The following is a 22,128-nucleotide window of genomic DNA, read 5'->3' on the forward strand; positions in this document are numbered from 1 at the left end:
AAAGAACAAGATGGTGAGCTTGAAAAAATGGAGTGGCTAGCACAGTCTCCAACCCCATGGAGCTGGTTTGGGATGAACTGGACAGAAGAGTGAAGGCAAAGCAACCTACAAGTGCCACACATTTATGGGAACTTCTGCAACAGATATGGAAGAACTTTCTGAAGAATATTTCATTCTATGGTAGAAAGAATGCCACGAGTGTGTTCAACTGTTGTATCTGCCAAAGGCGGCTACTTTGATGAGTCAAAAGATTAGAATACATTTTGGTCTATAAATCAATTAAATGATTTCTTTTTAACTCCAAATGCGTATTTGTTCTATGCTTTCATTTCAGAGTACAATGTGTCATTAAACTGCATCATTTCCAACAAAAAACTGGAAACATTGGGGAGTTCTAAAACTTTTGACCGGTAGGGTGTGTTATGTTCTACTTTCTTACAACCTAAAAACTCAAGAAGAAAACCATGTGTTACAGTACTCAGTTTCCCCACAAGAGGGCAGTACAGTCCAGCTGTGGTCCATATACTATTAAAGACTAAAATAATTTACACGATTAAAATTTTCACATTTTTAAGTACAGAAGAAAAAGATTGAAATTATAGGAAATCATAAAGAAAAACTGTATTAAAACAGATTTATTGCCGTTACCAACTAAATAACTGATTCCAATCAAATGAAAACTGCTTTTAGACACAAGAATCATTTCATTCCAGCATCACTGGGTAAAACATTCAGGGTCTCAAACAACTGAAGGCATAAATCATTCAAATATCTCCTCACATCACTCTCGCTTTGCAGCTTTTTTTCTGTAGAAAACTGAGTCCACATTTCAAGCCCACTTGTGAAAATCACACTGTTTTGTAAATTGTCTGCATCTTTCAACAGCTCCTAATGATTTTATGATTGTTTAAATCCTGTATGGCACCCATATATGAAGGTCAATCTGTTTCAAAAAGCACAAACTTGTAGATCTGTTGTGTGTATTTGTCCATATTATATATGTTTGTATTGCATGTTTGTATGTTTATGTATATTTATTTATATCCATATGATATAAATATCCATATTTCTTTTATCATTCATGTTGGCAGTGAACAAAAAAAAACACATTGCTGTATGAATTGATTCAGTCACCTTTTCCTAAAGTGTAAATCTAAGCAAACAAGTAGACGTGAGCAAAGTCATTTTCGACTTGTAAAAATAATTTTTATTTCATCACTATTCAACTGTTTTGTTATAAATAACGTTTCTGGCTGAATAATTTATTCACAAAAACAGGTTATTGGGGTTGTTGACGTAAAAATCTCTGAGCTGCTTGTTCCTTGGTCAGTTGTGTCGTAGCTGCAGATGAAACCTGCAAACCATCTCCCTGTTTCACTCGTTTCACCAATCTTCTGTAACCATAACTGTCCCCGAAAGCACGTCCCTATCTCATGAGTCATAATGGGAAGAGTTGTACGCCACCTATCTGTGGAGAACAATTTATCGCCTTTATATGGGGTTTAACAATGCTTTTTTATGTAGCAGACAATTTTATACACATTGTGGATGTAGTGGTGCAGTCAGTTAAACTAACACACAGCCATAAGTCATCGTCACACACTGGTGAAATTACATCTCTGCCTTTGACACATCCCCGGGGGAGTGGTGAGCTGCAGCAGTGGCTGTGCTCGGGAACTATTTGGTGGTTTAACCCCAAAGTCTGGGCCTTTGTGCTTAGGCTACTGCCCCGCGACCCGACCCCGGATAAGTGGCCAAAAACGGATGGATGGATGGATGCAGGGCCGCAGATAATATTTTCAAACTGGGGGGGACAAAGTTCCAATGTACCCTCCCCCAAACACACACACACACACACACACACACACACACACACACACGTATGCATACACAAACTATTGCTCAGTCAGTTTGTGTAATTTCCTCCAATGGTTTACGTAAAAACTAACTTTTATATACGTGTTTGAAGCCATTATGCAGTGGAACGCTGGCAACAAAGCTCTACCTGATCAACACTATAAATGATAAATGATCCGCACTTGTTTTGCGCCTCTCAGAGTAAGGACTCCAAAGCGCTTTACACTACAGTGTATCATTCATCCATTCAACACACACATTCACACACTGATGGTGATGAGCTACGGTGTAGCCACAGCTGCCCTGGGGCACACTGACAGAGGCGCCCCACTATTTCATTCAGTCATTTGTTATTCTCCCAATCAATTACTAACCAAAACCTCATGCTTTATGCAAAACATTAAATGATTTTCAGCACACCAATCTTTACAGAAAACATAAAAAAGCTAAAAAAAAAACTGCACATAAAATGTATTTAAAAAACGATATTCACTTATCACTTAGAGCAGTGGTTCCCAAACGTTTCAGCCTCTGACCAACAGATGTTCCTTCGTATTTTTACGTTATTTTGACATTTACATTATATTTGGAAAGTTTTAATTTATATATACATAAATAAAGCTCTTTTTAAATTTTATATTTGACTTTTTTTATGATTATGTGCCACATGGACGTCACTAGGATTGAGATAGGGGGGGGGGGGGGGGGGCTTAGCCCCAGGAGCTTGACCTTGAACGTTTTTTTGTCACACCCTGCAAAAACTTTGTCAATTAATTCATTATATGAAGAACATTTAACAAAACCTATTATTTTATTTTTTTTCTTTTCCTTTCCTACCTTTGTGCATTTTCTCTCTTCTTTTTATAAGAAATAACACTTGATCAGTTCATTAGTGGGGTCTATGTTAAAGAAAGATTTTATGTAAGTGCATTAAAAATTAGATATGTTATATTTCCAAATAAAGCTATTCATTTCAGTCTACTGCACTTAACAGGGGGAAATGTTGTAGTCGTTTATTTAATTTGTTTAATTACAACTTGTTTAATTATAAATGTTACTGAAATGTGACAATAAAGAACAAATGAATAATTGTCAAACTTTTATTCTGCCAAATGAGTGTGCAGTTGACAGTTTTAATATATGAATAACCCTGCTATGATATGGAATAAAGGAGTGTGTAATTAACAATTACAAGACAAAATAACAGTATATATGAAAATATCCAGCAAGTAGTAGAACTTATAATACAGAAAGTCAACTATACAGATACAACTTGACATAAGGTTGCAGGTCACATGATAATTATAGTTTTTTTTTCTCAAGGTCTCTTACCTGTTCACTCCTAAATAGAAAACTGTTCAATTTTGCTTGGGAACTTTGTGCTCAGGTAAATGCTCATAACGGTGCGCTTGCCCCTGTTTTTGCTGTAGATCACTGACCTTGACCATGCAGATCTCCTCAGCATCAACCACCTGGTCTCTCTCCTGTTCCTCACTCACTCTCTTAAAAAAATCTTCGTATATCCATCTGTTTAGTTTAGTTTAGTTTATTTCAAACAAAGAAAACATACATAATTTTTTAAAAAGTACCACAAACAGAAAAAATACATATCATCCCATCTGTGTTTGAAAAGGAGTAGGCTGAAGTGGAAACTTATTTATCCCTACCCCTTTATACAAGTCATTTTTACTTGTTTACTTAAATCTAACACAAAACCTACATTAAAACAAACAAAATGGTACAAGTCACCAAAAAACCACCAAATTATATGGAAAAAAACAAAAAAAGAAAAAAAAAACATCTTTTTACAATTGATACAATTTACTTTTCCTTGGAATAAAGGACACCCACATAAATCATCTATTTTCCACTATATACTTGTTCAGAATATGTTTTTTATAATTCATTTTAAACACATTTATATTTGTACTTACTTTGATTTCTTCTTCTAAATTGTTCCATAATTTAACCCCCTATTATTGTGATACACATCTGTTTTAATGTTGTTCTAAACTTATGTATCTTTAAGTTTAGTGTCCCTCTCAGGTTATATCCTCCTTCTCTCTCTGTGAACAGTTTCTGTATTTTATCAGGCATTAATTTATTTCTTACTTTAAACATTATTTGTGCTGTTTTGTATTTAACCAAGTCCTGGAACTTCATTGTCCGTGTTTTAATAAAAAGTTCATTTGTGTGATCTAAATATCCTGCATTTGTTATTAATCTGATAGCCCTTTTCTGCATTGTCATTATTGTTTGTAAATTACTTTTGTACGTGTTTCCCCAGACCTCTACACAATAGCTCAAATATGGCAGTAGCATTGTATTGTATAATATATAAAGTGCTTTCTGATTAAAAATATACTTAGCTTTCCCCAATATAGCAATGCCCCGTGCAAGCTTCCCCCTAACATATTTGATGTGTGGCTTCCAACAGATCCTGCTGTCTATGACCACCCCAAGAAATTTTATTTCATATACTCTCTCAATTTTTACATTATTAATTACTATATCTAATTCATTGTATCTACTTTCATTACCAAACAACATAAATTTTGTTTTCTCTAAATTTAGTGACAGTTTATTTGCATCAAACCATTTTTTAAATGTATTTATTTCCTGTGTGACCACATCCAGGACCTGTTGCAATTCCACACCCGAGCAAAAAACATTTGTGTCATCTGCAAACAATACAAACTTCAATACTTGTGAAACCCTACAAATGTCATTTATGTACATTATGAATAGTTTAGGTCCTAAGACTGATCCTTGAGGTACCCCACATTGTATCTCTCTTAGTCCTGATTTATGTTGATTTATTTGCACATATTGTTGTCTATTTGATAAATAACTTTTTATCCAGTCCAATACTATACCCCTGAAACCATATTTTTCCATTTTTCTCATCAATACATCATGGTTTACTGTATCGAAAGCTTTCTTCAGATCTAAAAACAACCCTATTGCATGCTTCTTTTTGTCAATGCATTCTGTTATTTCCTCATTAAGATCAATCAGTGCCTGGACTGTCGACCTGTTATTCCTGAAGCCATACTGGCATTCCGTCAGCAACTCACATTGATCAACAAAATTATCGAATCTTTTAACAAACAGCTTTTCTAATATTTTGGAAAATTGTGATAGTATTGACACAGGTCTATAATTTGTAAATTGATGCTTATCTCCTGTCTTGTAAATAGGAATTACCCTTGCTACTTTCATGTTATTCGGAAAAAACCCCTTTTGAAAAGAAAGATTACAAATGTGTGTTAATGGTTTTACAATGCCCTCAATCACACATTTCAGTGTTTTCATATCAATATCGTTCCAGTCTGTACTGGTTTTATTCTTCATATTTCTAACTATCTCATAAATCTCCTTCTCATCAACTGCTCTTAAGAAACAGAATTTTTATTTCTTTCAACATACTCTGTGGCATCCGTTTGTATCTCATCAACTATTATTTTTTCCTCCAATTTGCATCCTATGCTTACAAAATATTTGTTGAATTCATCCACTGCTTCATTCATGTTTGTAATATTATTTTTTCTCTCTATAAAATGTTGTGGATAGTTATTATTCCCTGTCTCTTTCCTAATTACGCCATTTAATACTTTCCAGATGCCTTTTATGTTGTTTCTATTGTGCTCTAACTTTTTAATAAAATATTCACGTTTACACCTTCTCATTATATTTATGAGTTTGTTTTTATATCTTTTGTACTTTTGTTCTGCTTCTGTCGTTCTGTTTTTTATAAATTCTCGGTAAAGTGTGTTTTTTTTATTGCATGCATTTTGTAGTCCTTTTGTCATCCACGGTTTTTCTTTATACTTATTCCTCTGAATATTTTTGATAACTGGACAGTTTCTGTCAAATTGACTTTTAAATATATTTAAAAAGGTATCATATGCTTGGTCTACTTCATTTTTTTCATAAACAATATTCCAATCTTGTTCTAATAAATAATTTTTAAGACTATTTAACCTCTGGTCAGTTTTCATTCTTTTATACATATAGTTAGTTTCTTCTGTTTCATTTTTATAATGACAGTCATAAGAAGCAAAAACTGGTAGATCATCTAGCCAACACATTGAAAAACATTTTCAATTTCCAATGCCAAGACAAATGCTACTATGCCATTTAGTTTTCACTCACAATAATTGAAACAGCCATTGGTGGATAAATGGTACATGGACAACTGTTAGCCTAATATAGCCTATGTTTGGTTGCTCATGATGATGGCATTTTCCATAATGTCACATCAAGCTGCCAAAATGTATGTTAAAGTTAGATGAGTACAATATCTCCTTTCTTTACCATAGGTAAACATAGGAAATATTAAGCAACTGACAACCAACATGGAAAGAAGTCATATAAACATATAGGTTTTAATATATGTTTTGATATAGCTTTTGAATATATGTGACATACATAAAACTAGCTATATTATAGATACATATATGTACCTATAATATAATATATGCATTATAGAAAAAATATATAATATAGAAAAATGGTCAATAATATACACATTCGGCCATATTCTGATACAGGTTTATAGTGTGGAGTGATTTTTGTGCCACCAACTGGAGCGTGCAGTGATCAATCAGCAAGAGCACAACCTGCTCTGCAGTCATATGCAGCCCTCTCTCTGCATGCTCAACTCCGTCTCTGCCTGCACAAATCTCCCTGCTGTTGCTCAATTTGCAATTTACAAAGCAATGTAGCCTCTCCGTCAGCCAATCAGACAGCTTTCCATTATGCAATCAAAGCATGTCCAGGAAATACTGCCAGGAAAATTGCACTTTTTTCAGATAAAGAGGACTTCAAATAATTATATTTAATTAGGTTGATCAACCCTCCTCTTTTCCTGGGACATTTCCACTGTTCACTTCCTTTTACACATCAAGGGATCATTTACTGTATGTCTAACCAAACAGAGAAGAAACACTTTATATGTTGAAATTAAAAGTGCTCTTTAACTGAAAATAGTGCAATTTAACAGTTTTAGGAATGGGCAATGTGTCTTTTCGGGAAGTCAAATATGGTCACCATAATCATGACACATGAATTACAACAAAGTATTATGCAGGCAGTGGATGGTGACTGGTAGCTAACCAGCAGCAGAAAGCAGTTCAATAAGCTGTTAAATGGGTGTTTTTCTGTAAAGCAGTGTTTCCTGGACATGCTTTGATTGGATAAAACAGAGCTGTCTGTGATTGACTGTTGGAGAGGCTACTTGTTGAGGAGAGCAGGGAGAGCTTTGCATGCGCAGAGACAGAGTTGAGCCTACAGAGGGCTGCAGCTCCTGCACACAAGCGCAGAGCAGGTTCTGTTTGTGCAGACTCATTACTGTACGCTCAAGTTGGTGGCACTAAGTCACTCAATGAACTGGCTGGCTCGTTAATCAAGTCACTTCAGGGGAGTTTTCTGACCATTTTACTTGACATCAAAGCTCTTCATTATGGTTTGCGGCATGTAAACATGCTAGCGGAGTTAGCATTAGCATGTCGGTGCGGTAACATTTTCCTCTCTCGTCTGAACTATAACCTTGAAATCTTAACGGTGTGCTGCTGTTGCTGTCTTACCCTAATGTGATGTTGAGTGACTTACATGAGCGCTGAGCAGGGTTTGCTCATCGATATATAGGTTTTGCTGTATCGCCCTTGCCCCCTGACTTGTCAACAAAGCTGTCGGGGTTAAGGAAGTGGAGGAAGTCCTTTCTTGATACTTCCTGTGTGCGACGGTGTAGTTCTATATTCATTAATTATTATTTCTGTTTCAGACTAAAAAAAACTCCTGTACCAACTACACGTGTCGTGATTAGGTTGAGCATATAGATGTCAACAAATTAAAAAAAGTTAACTGAAAAAATAAAATAAAAAGAAACCCAAAATGATAGGGGGGGCTTGTGACGGACCTAACGACGTCAGCGTAAACATGTTTACAGCCTGGTTCCAAAACATGTTTTAGGTTTAATAGATCTAGTTTACACTCATGACAATTCTGAGGGGGGGGCGAATTTTTTTCTCACTCTTCTGTTTAAGTGTGTTAAAAGCCTAAAATTCTGTATAATTTATGAGCATCCAACCCACGTGACCACAGAGCTAGCTCCGTGGAAAGGCCTCAGTAGAGCCTCGGTCTGGCCTGGAAACTGTTCCAGGATTTTGAGTCTCTGTGTTTGTGTATTCTTTTTTGGATGTTATTTGTGCAATTGTTGGACAAAATGACTTGCGCTAATAGAGCGTCCAAGGAGTCTCCACTTCATTTTTTTCGGTAAGTAAAATTATATTTATGTATTTTAGGTCACTGCCGAGCTGAGCTTAGATTTTAACATGTACTGTTTAACCATGAAATTTAAATGTAATAGGGTAAAACCCAGTGCATTTAACATAATGCTGCACTTTAGAAAATGGGTTGAAATCTAACATGTTGGTGGAGCTGGGTTCCGACTATCGGCTTGTGGAGCTCTCGGGAGACTGATGTTTTCCACCCGTTTCTCCCCTCCCCGCAGCTTGGCGCATCTCTGTCTGATCGCGGCTTCTGTCTGCTGCGCAAGCTGCCGGCTTGTGGTTCTCCCCTCCCCGCAGCTCGGCGCATCTCTGTCTGATCGCGGCTTCTGTCTGCTGCGCAAGCTGCCGGCTTGTGGTTCTCCCCTCCCCGCAGCTCGGCGCATCTCTGTCTGATCGCGGCTTCTGTCTGCTGCGCAAGCTGCCGGCTTGTGGTTCTCCCCTCCCGGCAGCTCGGCGTATCTCTGTCTAATCGTGGCTTCTGTCTGCTGCGCGGGCTGCCGGCGGGCTTGTGGTTCTCCCCTCCCCGCAGCTCGGCGCATCTCTGTCTGATCGCAGCTTCTGTCTGCTGCGCAAGCTGCTGCCCGGCTTGTGGTTCTCCCCTCCCCGCAGCTTGGCGCATTTCTGTCTGATCGCGGCTTCTGTCTGCTGCGCGGGCTGCTGGCTTTCAGCAGCTTTCGGGAGACCTCTGTGTTCCACCCGGTTTTACCCAGTGGTCAGCCCGGCGTATCTCTGACTCAGAAGCTCTGGTGTTGTGCACAGTTAACTCCGGTTGTAGCTAGGTTGCTACCTCCGTTAGCTTAGCTCCCACCTCCGCGTTAGCTTTGGGTTAGCTTCAGGTTAGCTTGACCGGGTGTCGTCAGTTGATCCCAGCCTTACAGCCACACTCTCAGCTCCACCTCTCTTCCCTTTTGTGGAATTGTCTGGGCTTGACGGAACCTGTGACACGGTCAAAATGGCGGTGGTGGCCAGTGTTATTGGAGTTTATGGAAACCCCTTGTCCAATATTTATATGTCGATGAAACAAATACTCAAAATGTGGATTTAAACAAAGAAAAAAAGACAATGAATACATGGTGGCCTCAGATTAATGAGTGTATTTTTTACTTTCTTTACAGGAAGAAACTTTAGACGACTACTAAATATTGTGATTATGATCAGAGTCGCTTGACTCTTGGAGTAAGGCTGCAACTCTGTCCAAAATACTTTAGATATTATTCCTAAAACATCTCCTGCAAGAATTGCATCATTTCATTTGAACTCAATGCACACGTCTTTGTGTGAATTTATGCATCTTTCTGTATTTTAGTATTCAAGAACAGCAGGCTGGTTGGAGCCGTGTTTCTGTGTTCCACCAACACTACAAAATGGTTTTCAATTTCCATCTCCATGAAAGAAGAGCCTCGCAGATAATTAGGTCAGACCTTATCTATACAAGACTTGGACATCAAAGTTAACTTAGCCTACTTTTAAGTGCTTTTCAGATAAACAACAACAAATAACCTAAAACTTGCTTGAGCTGAGTTTTAGGGGGATAAAAACTTGTAGCTAACAGCTTCAGCTGAAGTTTTACTGCAAACTGACATTTTAAAATAAAGAAAAGTTGGTAAATCCATTGCAACATTCACTTGTGCAGCTTCTGTGTTTGTTACATAGCAGATGTAGCCATTGGCTGACACTGTTAATCCCAAACACTGGGTTTGATACAAGCAGGATTTAGCCATAGCCATGATACTAACATCTGCCAGGACTTCCTGTCAGGCTCCCGACCCAGACAAGACACAAGCAAAATCACTCTGATCTCACCATTGTGATAGAGGCGAGGCAAAAGCAGTTTGTTTTCAGAACCTGAGGTAAGTGCACAAGGAGTTAATGGACGTAGAAGCCTTTATGGCCCAGAAAAGAGCTTGATTCATTACAGCTTATGTAACATGTTTTTCCAGACTGAACTGCCTGCTCCAGGCTGATGGTGCATCGGTTCTTTATTTCTTACAAGCTGTTATTGTTATAAATGAAGTTCTAAACAGGTTCTCATCTAGATTGATGTTTTATGCTTTATAAATTCATGTAGACATGTTTAATGTGTTGCTGCAAATGATAGAGATAAGTGGTAAATTTATGCAGATTTAAGGTGAAGTTTATTATTACTGTGGGTACTTGTATTGACACACCTGCCAGATTGTTATGCAACCATCAGCCGTTTTGGATATTACTCCTAAAGCCGTGTTTAGGTCACATGTCCAGCTGCAGAAAAAATACACAATATAAACCTCCATATAACTTCGGCATCATGTGATTTAAACTGTCTGTCATAATTTCAAATGGCTGATATTTGAGTGACGTTTTTGTGCTTTGCAGTAGGAGAGCTTCACACAGCTTTATGCCCTTTAATGCCTGCAGTGCATATATTGTCCCAGCAGGTTACAACGTGACTGGCATATAGCACGTAAAAGTGGGAATACCACAGGTCATTAAGTTTGTAAGTGAGTGATGAAATGAAATTTTAATGATTAATAAGAAACTGAGTCAATGCAGATGGAACAAAGGAAGATCCTGGGCTTAACTGAGGAGCAAAAGCCAATTAACCACTTTGTTATTACAGCATTAAACCATGAATCATGCTAATAAATAGTTTTTATTAAAGTATATTGGATTTTAAAATCACAGAAAACTACAAGTGAAGCATGTAATATTATAACAGCATGTTGTTAAATGCCCCATGAGGTTTATTCTTCCATCTGTCATCAACATGCGAGAGCATGTGATGATTGCCAGCTGTTATAACTGTAGCTGTAGTATAACAGGCTTATTCATGAAAACATTTATTTTATGTGCATTTTCTAAGAGAGAGCATAACGTCAAACTAAAGCTGAAAAAAGTCAAATAAAACCACTTTAATTAAGGAAAAGATAAAAGTGTAAAGTACAAATATGTAATAGAGTTGCTTTCTTTTTTTCTTTTTTTTTTTACACCAAAACTAATCTACACGGTTGTCATTACACCAGTTCTGTAAACATTGGTCCATAATCTCTAAAGCAGGAGTAGGGAACCCTGGTCCTGGAGAGCCACCATCCAGCACGTTTTAGAGGTTACCCAACACACCTGCTTTATTCTACAGAGCCTGCTGAGCTGCTGAATCAGGAAAAATAAAACATGCTGGATGGTGGTTCTTCAGGATCAAGGTTGCCTACCTCTGCTCTAAAGCAAGCTAACAAATGTAATAAAATAACTTTAAAAATAATGAAGTTCATGTTAAAGATTTATTGTTAAATACACCGATTCCAGTTTTGTGGACGGACACAATTTCTGGTTCTTATACCGTTCTGGAATTAATACAAGGAAGATTTGTAGTGATAAAGTTCCTCATTGAAACTAGAGCGACACGTTTCCTCTTAGACAATCCGCTTAGCAAGTATTCTGCTTTTTGCTGAGTTACTTGCCTGTTTAAGAAGAAACGTGGCAGTCTAATGGAAGATTTGTTATTAAAACAAGAATTAACGCTCACCTACTTCACACAGGAAGCATCAGCCGAGTGGAATGGTCAGCTAGCAACCTTTGCTGCGTCCCAGTGCACACCGGGAGAATATCAGCTGCGGAGCAGCTTCTCTGCCGTGCTGCTTGCTTACCTCGCGAGATCCCTCAAGACTTCCGCCATCCTCCACACTTAACTATCTTTAGCAGCGCGGTGCGTCAAGCTGCTTCTGGGACGCGCCTGAAAACTTCAATGTCGCGGCTTGAATTCCCCCCATTAGATTAAAATGGCTTCTATTTGAAATGGCGATGCTCCACTGGCACCCCGTGCCGATGATGCTTCATGTGTGAAATAGGGTTTAGCATTGGTGTATTCACGGAAAACAAAACCGTTTCAAAGGAACCGATCGGGATGATTTGGGCCAATTCCAATCGTCAACTGATTTTATGTATTTTTCCTAACTTGTTACCATTCTGGCAGTTTTATTTATTTATTTACATACAGTTATTACAGAGGATAAGCCCTAGAGATAAATCACCTCATTTTCCACGGCGTCCTTTATTACAGTTTTACAAAAGGGAGAATGAAGACAGTCGAGCGGTTTGTAAAAAGGAACAACGCCTCAAAAAAGACTAAAACAGCAGACTAACACACACTCTAACATTCACACATCACTTGTTTTTATATCAAACTCAAATATTAGTTTGGCTCAAACCAACTGTGAAGTAAACTTTCCAAATTACCATGGTTGGCTTGTTACTATGTTGTTTCTGCTTTGTCTAACCTGTGTCAGACCAGTAACAAGGTTATTACACAGTAAGTTGTTTTTAATGTCAAAGCTTGAAAACTGAGAAGAAAAAACATTGTGGAAACCGTTATGGCATCATAGGGCTGTTTAATTAGAACAGTTTCCCACAACGTGTCTAAAAGTTTCATTTTCAAAGAAAGAAGATATAAAACGATGATGCAGTGCGATCAGCACTTTCACCTGCTTTGTAAGCAGTATGATTCAGATCCCCCACCCTATCCCCCTGCGCTCTCATGGCTATGCTTTGTTCAAAGAAGCCAGTCTTTTATGTTTATTGTTTATGTTTATTTACTTAGCAGACACTTTTATCCAAAGCGACTTACAATTTATAACCTATAGGGCATGTTGTGATCTGTGGGGGAAATCGGAGTACCCGGAGGAAACCCACGCATGCATGGGGAGAAAACGCAACTCCACTCAGACTTTTGAACGGCTCTTTGCGGTAAACGAATGGCTAATTAACGGCTCCCATGAAAAGGCCATGAATCCCATCACTACAGGGGTGGAAAAGCGGCTGAAAGTTTTTAAACTAGCGTACGCTAAGAGAGTGTGTCCAAATTTGCTGGCTGCATCCTTTGTCGACCGGATTTTAAGGTGGATTACGCCACAGCGCCGTGACAAAGGCTGTCCAAATTCAAAGACTCCTGCAAATTCTCTTTTCCTTCGATTTGAAGGACAGGGCCGATGTTTCCTTCAACTCGCCATATCCCAAGATGCACCATGGACCAAACGGGAGATTTGTGCAGCTATACAGTCATACATTTATACGCTTAAAAGGGTTAGAAGTTCTTTTAAACAATAGTAACTTTTAAACTTCCAAATTATTTGAATCAAGCTCTCATTTTAAGTACAGTTGCTGTAACTCTTGCAGCTTTTAAAAAAGACTTTAACCCTCTGGAGGAAGGTGTTGCAGATTTGCAACGTTAAAACCTACCTACCTGGTTACTCCACCAACGTATTTCATGAGCATTTCTTAACTCAGAAGTACCCCTGAAGGACTTAGTTGTTTGTCCTTTTATCAAAACTTATTTTGAGCGAGAGGGTTAAAAAGCTATAGGCATCATTTTGAGCTTCATAATCTGTAGCTTCGGTTCAGGGTCATCACGGTTGCTAGGTGGCAGGACATTCGCCAAGGTAGGGGTGGGAATACATTTAAAATCTAGATGTCAAAACTCACTTGCTTCTACTAGATCGTATCCTTGGAGGGAGCAGCGCCTGAATCTGGACCATAGACATAAATATACTGGACATCTCCTTTCCATAGACTCCAATAACACGTTTTTGAGGCCAAATTGGAGGTGGCCACCACCACCATTTTGACCGTGTCACAGGTTCCGCCAAGCCCAGACAATTCCACAAAAGGGAACAGAGGAGGAGCTGAGGGTGGGGCTGTAAGGCTGGGATCAACTGACGACACCCGGTCGAACTAGCTACAAGCTAACCCTGGCTAACCCAAAGCTAACGTGGAGGTGGGAGCTAAGCTAACAAAGGTAGCAACCTAGCTACAACCGGAGTTAACTGTGCACAACACCAGAGCTTCTGAGTCAGAGATACGCCGGGCTGACCGCTGGGTAAAACCGGGTGGAACACAGAGGTCTCCAAGAGCTCCACAAGCCGGCAGCTGCACAGCAGACAAGCGCCGCTGCGATCTGAGATGCGCAGAGCTGCCGCTGGGGAGAACCGGGTGGAAAGGTTTACACAAGCCGGCAGCCCGCGCAGCAGACAGAAGCCGCGAAGCCAGGGGAGAAACGGGTGGAAAACAGAGGTCTCCCCAGAGCTCCACAAACTGATAGTCGGAATCCAGCTCCACCAACATGTTATATTTCGACCCATTTTCTAAAGTGCAGCATTATGTTAAATGCACTGGGTTTTACCCTATGACATTTAAATTTCATGGTTAAACAGTACATGTTAAAATCTAAGCTCAGCTCGGCGGTGACCTAAAATACATAAATATAATTTTACTTACCGAAAAAAATGAAGTGGAGACTCCTTGGTCGCTCTATTAGTGCAATTAATGCCACAGCAAGTCATTTTGTCCAACAATTGCACAAATAATATCCAAACAAGAATACACAAACACAGAGACTCAAAATCCCGGAGCAGTTTCCAGGCCAGACCGAGGCTCTACTGAGGCCTTTCCACGGAGCTAGTTCTGTGGTCACGTGGGTCTGATGCTCATTAATTATACAGAATTTTAGGCTTTTAATACACTTAAACAGAAGAGTGAGAAAAAATTCACCCCCCTCAGAGTTGTCATGAGTGTAAACTAGATCATTTAAACCAAAAACATGTTTTGGTGCCAGGAGTCAATGAGGATTTGCTCGCTTCTGACACCAGCCCCCAGCGGATGAGGGTGGAACTGCAATTTTTGGTACTTCCGGGTTGGCCTCAATTTTAGAGCTCCATTGTGGGGGCTTGATCTGGACACACCCTAAGAGTGTTAGACTAGCTTAGGCTCCGGCAGTCCCGCCCCCAGACAATCTGAACAATCACCAGAGCGAGTGACTCCCCAGGAAAATGCTGTGTGGAGCCAAAATCTGCTTTCAGGGATGTTTTTCATGAGGAAATAATAATAACACATGGTCAAAAAAATCTAAAGGGGGGACTTTGCATGATATAAGACCTTTAACATTTGGGCAGATTTAAATCTCTACTTAAGACTTATTTTGAAAAGCATGTTAGGTGTGATTGCTTCAAGAACACCAGCTTAGTTACACCAGGTATCACAAGGATCAATGTTTTGGAGAATGAGACCAGAAAGTCAGATCCAAGAGTTTTGTCAGCTGTCGGAGTAACAGAATGATGATGTGGAGGAAAATAAAACTTAGTAAAACAGGTACTCAGCACTAGCTATCCACTTGAGAGGCTGCACCAGAGAAGTGGACCAGAGGAACAAACAAGCTTGGTATTTTTTGTTGTATTTTTAGTAGACAGAGATGTATTTTCATTGGTATAAATAGTTTTCCATGAAAAATTTCCTTCTCTGCAAAAGGAGACTTGAGACTTTTGGTCTTCTGTTGTTGTTGTTGTTGCCTTAGACCCAAAAAACTCCTGAGATTTTAGGGAAGTGACAACAATTCAGACTTTGTGAAACAAAAATAAAATGTGTCTGTGGTGTTGTGAGTGTGTCATCAGATTACTAAAAATCACATTTTGTATACCATAAAAACTGAAAGGTTCGTGAACTTGCTATCTTTTCCCTGCCTGCTACCAAAGGCATGGTTGATTTGAGTGTGCATCTGAGATAATTACCTCATGAACCATAGCACAGACCACAGTCTGGAAAAAAATTCTTATGAAATAATAATTTGCAATCATATTATTTAGTCAACTCAAATGAAGTTTTATAAAGAAAACGGTTTTACGGAGATTGTGCCACAATATGATGCCATGGTTGAGAGTGCCTCCTACCACATACTCCAAGCAGTATGCAACACGTTGGCTTAAAATTGGCATTGCTTACGATGAATTAGAAGCAAATAGTTGGCTCTAAAATATCTCAAGCTACTCTTTCAATTACCAACTCAGGGCTGCCAACTCTCATGCATTGAGACACACACATCTGACCCTCTTCACACGGTTGAGGAAGGCGAGATGAGTGTGACTACACACACACACCCACATTATTTCCCACATTGTCAGCTTTAAGAAAAATTGAACTGTTTTTATGTTGAAGCCAATTTTCTTTTTCATCTGAGAAACTTTCTAAATTCCCTCAGAAATGGCTTTGAGTACCAAGTCTTTTATTAGTATAGAAAGCTTTCTAGTGCCATGTTGGTTTGAAAATCCCTGCCCGAGTTCTCCCTTCAGGAGGTCATTAGGGAGTTTGTAGTCTGAAATATGATTATTCTTTAAGGTGTGCATTGTTTTGAAGTTGGTTCAGAGCCGTAACCTCAGACCTGACCTTAGACAATGATAGCCTTTATTCACCTCTTTATCAGTATCAAGTCGATGGACAGCAGAATCTTGGTTCTGTGTGCCATATGTTTGAGTCGTTGTTGTTTGGTTTCTCTTTCATGCAAAACAATCACACTTACTTAGGTTGTCAGTCCTGTGGATATATCAGTGTTTGTGGTTGTTTAGACATTTAGCAGAATGTTACGTTTGGAGAAAATTCTGAAGTTTTAAAGACCATCCTGCCTCGTTAGGGATGACCGTCACATTGTTTTGTCCTTTTCTTCTTTGTTTGCAGTGGATCGTTTCTTCTCCCCAGACTTCTTCTATCAAAGGCCCATTTGGGGTAACTAGGCTTGCTTTTTTCAAATGTCTGAAAAAAACACAAACTCCAATACAATTCAACTGACCTAAAAAATCTGCCATTTGTTGATTACAGCTGATTTATGGTTTTCTTATTGCATTATTCAGCAGCAGCTTTGAATCAGTTATTTATTATGTTTTTCCTTTTTAAGCCAGCCTATTTTCTCTAGCGCTGTCTTGGACTGAATCTTTAGGATTGTTAAAGTTTGACAAAAAATCTAACAAAACTGTCCCTGTTGCACTAAAAAACACAGTTTCACAAACTACAAACTTCACACGCACACATAAAACTTTGACCATTACCAGCGCATTCACCCCGTGAGTCTCTGCCCATGTAGAGAAGTTCAGGTGAAAGATAAACAGATGTATTATTCACCACAGCTCCCAGCCTTTCCTGCTGTTTTTCTGCAGAAGCGTTATTCATCAGTAGCCTAATTTTCCTCTGACTTATACTAAACTAAAACGTTTTCATACACTGATCAAATAGAATTAAAACAATTCAGTTCCACAGCTTTGAAATTCTACTGATCGTTGCATTGTTGCTTTTGACGGCTTTCCTTTGAGAAGAATTTGGACAAAATTGTATTTTCATGTTTACAGTATTTGTCCCCTGATCCCCAAACACTTGTGTTGGTCTCTGCAGAGTGTAAAATGTGCTCAAATAATGGTGGTTTTATGTCAGATGTGCATCATTTTTTATTGTACCAACCTTCATGAGCAAAATTATAAAAACCTATTACTAGCGTGAAAATATAAACAGCTCTTTCAAACATGAATTCAAAAGTAGAAAGAGCTCCTGAGCTGCACACGGGTCATTTTATGAAAATAATATTGTAAAAAGTCAGTTTATTCATTTTGTACTGATGCAATAAACATTTGTTCCTTGCTTTTCACATAACAGGATTTCCTGTAAAGCCATGGGCAAGGTGGGGAGTAAAGTTCTGCAGGAAACCTCGATGGATGGGGTTCAACCACAGGTAAAAGAATACATCAAACATATTTTACAAATGCTGCAACATCTCCATACGAACAGAAATGATGCACACCGTCTTCCAGGGGTAAAAGCACTAGCCCTGTATTTAAGTAGAGGCGCATTAACCCTCCCTGGATTGTGCTCTGGTGGTTGGAGATGTGCTTGTGCTGGTAAAATGGGCCAGCTGCCGTGCTCTCACAGCAGAGATTATGCAACCAGGATCAGCTGCTGCTTGCTTTCACACTTTCCTTTCTCTCGTTTACTGCTGCATTACAACATATAATCAACAAAATACATTAGTGAGCTCTCTACCAAATATTTCAGCCATTTGGGTTCAGCGGTGTAGAGGATGAAGAGAACAGAACGGCCAGTGGTTGAAACCAGTTGGGTTTAAATGATTTTGGACTATCAAGATATTTATTTATTTTCTAATAACTCATCAGTGGAAAAAAGTTATATTTTTCAAATAAGTTTAAAAACATTTCACTTACTTTGTCAAATATAACAACACAAGTCACACAAAGTCAACATTTTTTCCACAATAATAAAAAGAAAACAGTTTTAAAGAATACATTTTTTTTAAAAGCATCATAATTTTTTTTGTACGCTTAATTAGTTTACAGAGGAAAATTGATGAACTGACTGAGCTTAAATGTGGGGTTCAATGAATACTTTCAAATTTAAAGCATTTAAAACTAAAACAAGCTTTTATCTTGTTATAAAAGTGTCTATGAAGGGAAACTAGTGTGTGTGTGTGTGTGAGACTCCTGCAAAGACAAGCATAAAGTTTACAGAACTAGATTTAAATATTACTGACATCTGGGGGTGAAATTATGGAAAATTCAAATCAAATCAAATTCAAAGATACTTTATTAATCCCAGAGGGAAGTTAGGGTTTCAGTACACACAATTCTGAGATCAGACATACATTCATAGACATAGACACATGACAAGAATTGGTGACTGTGGTCATTTGCAACCTGAGTCACGCTACCTTAATAGAGATCAGAGGGTTTATTTGAGGATTGAGTCAGGTGGAGGAAAAAAAGGCACTTCAGAGTTACCCTCCACAGAGAGGGCAGCTTTGCTATGCAAAAAACACCTCAGAAAGAAACGCAAAAGACTTCAGACATTACACAACATAAGTGTCCACTAGGTGGGGAGGTAGGGTTGGGGACTCTCCGCACATCAGTGCATGCAGCCACGATAAGCAGCGCTCGTCACCTCCGTTTGGACAGGGGAGGGAGGTAATTGGGTTAGAAAGCACAGTGACTCCTGGAAACGGTTCCACAGCCTTCACCGGTCGCAGTCCCGCCCAGGCTGGGATAGGAGACAGAGTTGCCATGGCGACAGCAGCATTCCACATTTCATCTGAGGGGGAGTAATCACTTCAGCCTCACAGGCTCAAGAGCACCAGATTTTGGGGCCAGACAGAGATAATTTCCTCTCTGTCTTAAAGTTCTGTTGGTCTCCAACCCCTCTAAATCCAATAATGGCATAAATTAATCTTTTCCCAACAGTGCTGTCCCGTCAACTCGCTCCTTGATCGAATCAACCTTCTGTGCCAGAGCCTGAATCTCAGCCAACTATCCTTAAAGGTGCAAGAAGTAAAATTGACATTCTGTGGTCAAATGTGGGTACTGCAGTCCAGGTTTCAAGACAAACGAGTCCGCTCTGAGTGGCTGACAGCGGTGGATCAGTGCCAGAATATTCAGAAGGGCCATCATCTGACACAACCTTTCTGATATAAACATTTTACTTCCTTTAACACAGAAAGTACTACTACTAGTAGTTTATTTATTTATGTATTTATTTATTTGTTTGTTTGTTTGTTTGTTCTGTCTTCTAAAACCCACAGTGAGTTATGGCGGATGGCTGCTTATACTGAGCCAGGATCCTCTGGAGGTTTCTTCCTGTTAAAAGGGAGTTTTCCTCTCCACTGTTGCTGCATGCTTGCGTAGTATAAGGATTGCTGTAAAGTCTGACACAACAAGTCAGTGACTCGATGCAACCTGCTGGATTTCCTCAGATGGAAAACTTCACTAATTGGTATAATGAATGGAACTGACTGAGTGGGTTCAGATAACCCTTGTTGTGGTTTGGCGCTATATAAGTAAACTGATTTGAATTGAAACCAGATTCTAGATGACTAGTGATGAGGAGTCACACACTGTAGGTAGATAAATATATATCACAACTATTGAATAATTGGAAAAAAGTCTCTTGAATTTAGCAGGGACCATTTTTGTTCTAGTTCACTGTTAGCATTATTTGCTCAAGGTTACCCCGTAGACTTTTTTTACCAGATTTAGAGGGAAACAAAAAGGATGTTGTAGCATCTTAGCAGTACAATAAAGACCTTCAGGTCAGCTCCTTTTCTTACTAAAATTCTGTCCACAGCGCTGCTGAGTTTTGCAGCTCGGTGTCGAATTACAAATGCCGGCGCATCAAGTGTTTGTGTTGAAGACTTGGCAAACATTGTGAGCTTTGCTGGAACCAGGAAGTAATACTTACTAACTTCTTACCTATTGCACCTCTAATATTCTGGCATCTTAAAAATATCCAATCAGTAAAAACTCACAAAGTATTCATTGTTTACCTTTGTTGTCTCCAAATGCTTTTGCTTCTTCTGTGTTTACTCAAGAATTATTCCCACGTTGAATAAGAAGTATAATCTTCAGGGATTTTATTTATAATATCACAATCCATATTGTTGCATGTAGTAATTTGTGTGGTATTAAAGCTGTCTGTGACTGCATTTAAAAAGCTTGAGTGCTCGTTTCCCTTTGTCATTGAATTCTCTACTTTCCTAAATTGTGTAATCCAGTTGGCATGGCTGGGATTGTACTTCTTTAATAATACTTGGCAAACATCCTCAACCTGACACCCCATCTCAATTTGTGTTGGTCAGAATGGACACCATATCAGCTGATGTGACCCTGTTGCAGCGCTCCACGAGGCAAAGTTTGACTAGAATGAATTGATTCACTGGGATTAGGGATTAAGATTTCCCTGGCCGCTTTGGTGGAGTAAATCTGGGGATTATGATGTCAACAGCCTGTGGCTGCTAGAGAGGAAATTGAATTGAGAGGAACAGGAGTGCCGATGGTGCAGGATTACAGCACAGTTAGTGAAAAAGCAGAGATGAGCGTCCGTGTCTGTGCCTTTCTCCTGCTCGGGAAAACCTCCATGGGAAACCATTTACTGCCTTTGGGAAGCAGAAAGTGCTTACATGTCAGAACATGATGGGCGAATGTTCATGATGTTGATTGAGGGATAAGGAGATTTCAGTGTCTCTTGTAATCCTGCTCTGATCTGGCCTGTGAAGCATCAGGTGGTGAGTACTTTTAAGTGCACCGGGAAATGCTTTAGCATGGATGTCTGACTAGCTTGGAATTTAAAATGGAGGAAAGCATCAAGTCAAAGTTAGTGACCACAAATATAGAAAAAATACTGTTAAACTGGTGAAACTGAGCAAACTCACCCTGTTTTCTTCTTGTCTCGATTTTCTGTCTGTTACTTAAGTCGCCAACGACTCCTCCTTCTCCTGTGGTTGCTGCTACGGTTACGTTTGAAAAACCCACTGAGACGAGCAGGATGAAGGTGAAAATCACCCACGTGGGTTTGGTCTTCTTCCTCGCTCTGTCACTGGTGATGACAGGCTGCTTCCTCTGGCAGTATCGGCTGCCAAAAGTTCTGCCAGGTGAGATCATCACTGATGTAAGGTGATTCATTTCTCCCTCATACCTTCACCTTGGCTGATATCGAGACATTCTGGGTAACTTCTAAGGACTGATGTGAAGTTGGACTTAAGTTGCTTTGATAATGATTTTTTTATTATTGTGTGAAAGTATTTTGTCCTTAAATTGCGTTGGAAGTGTGTTGCTCATTAGGGGTTCACACATGGAGTGGCTTGATTCGACTTAGAGGATTAGCCTAGCTTAGTTAGAGTTGAATGGTAATTGTGAAATAGTGACACTACGATGCAAAAATTTATTAGAAACAAACAAGCTGACCTCAACACAAATGTTGAAATTTTGAGTTACACAATTTTTCCCAACTAAAACTAACGACATCGGCATCAACTTGTGATAGTAGCTGAATTATATATGTGCATGTTTGCTTTAATTTAAATCAGCAAGGAAAAGTCTTATTAAGATGATTAAGTTTTAGTCAGTAAACGCTTTCATGTGTAAAAACTAAAACGGATTCAGCTTATTTTAGTGCATTCCTTTGTTTTTTGAACCCACAAACCTCTGAACACGCAGGCTTTGGTACAACTTGTGTATTCAGTAGAAAAGCATTTTCTACTGAAGTAGAATAGCTATAAATATGCTGATTGTACTGGTTTGGTTTCCTATTCTGTCTGCTTCTCAGCTGCTGGAGAACTAAATCAGCAGACAGGGTCATCTCTCTCAGGAGGGGAGTGATTTGTGTCTTTCTCAAGCCCAGGGAACGGTTTAAAGGG

General features: G+C 39.0%; 1 protein-coding gene across 2 annotated transcripts in view; it reads left to right on the forward strand.

Moving 5' to 3' along the window:
* The first annotated feature begins 9,888 nt into the window (after positions 1 to 9,888).
* The window catches only part of lactbl1b (lactamase, beta-like 1b), a 39,366-nt gene continuing 27,126 nt past the window's right edge, over positions 9,889 to 22,128 (forward strand). Inside the window, exons 1-4 of one of the 2 annotated variants that reach the window (XM_015958402.3) lie at positions 9,889 to 10,000; positions 16,623 to 16,670; positions 17,589 to 17,664; positions 21,186 to 21,363. In XM_015958402.3, coding sequence (XP_015813888.3) covers positions 17,605 to 17,664; positions 21,186 to 21,363 — 238 coding nt within the window. In that variant the 5' untranslated portion in view covers positions 9,889 to 10,000; positions 16,623 to 16,670; positions 17,589 to 17,604. Of the gene's footprint in view, positions 10,001 to 16,622; positions 16,671 to 17,588; positions 17,665 to 18,215; positions 20,998 to 21,185; positions 21,364 to 22,128 lie in introns of those variants that run through there. The other variant, XM_054732898.2, reaches the window with a different exon arrangement.

This window comes from Nothobranchius furzeri, chromosome 3 (genome assembly GCF_043380555.1).
Source record: "Nothobranchius furzeri strain GRZ-AD chromosome 3, NfurGRZ-RIMD1, whole genome shotgun sequence".
Lineage (NCBI taxonomy): Eukaryota > Metazoa > Chordata > Actinopteri > Cyprinodontiformes > Nothobranchiidae > Nothobranchius > Nothobranchius furzeri.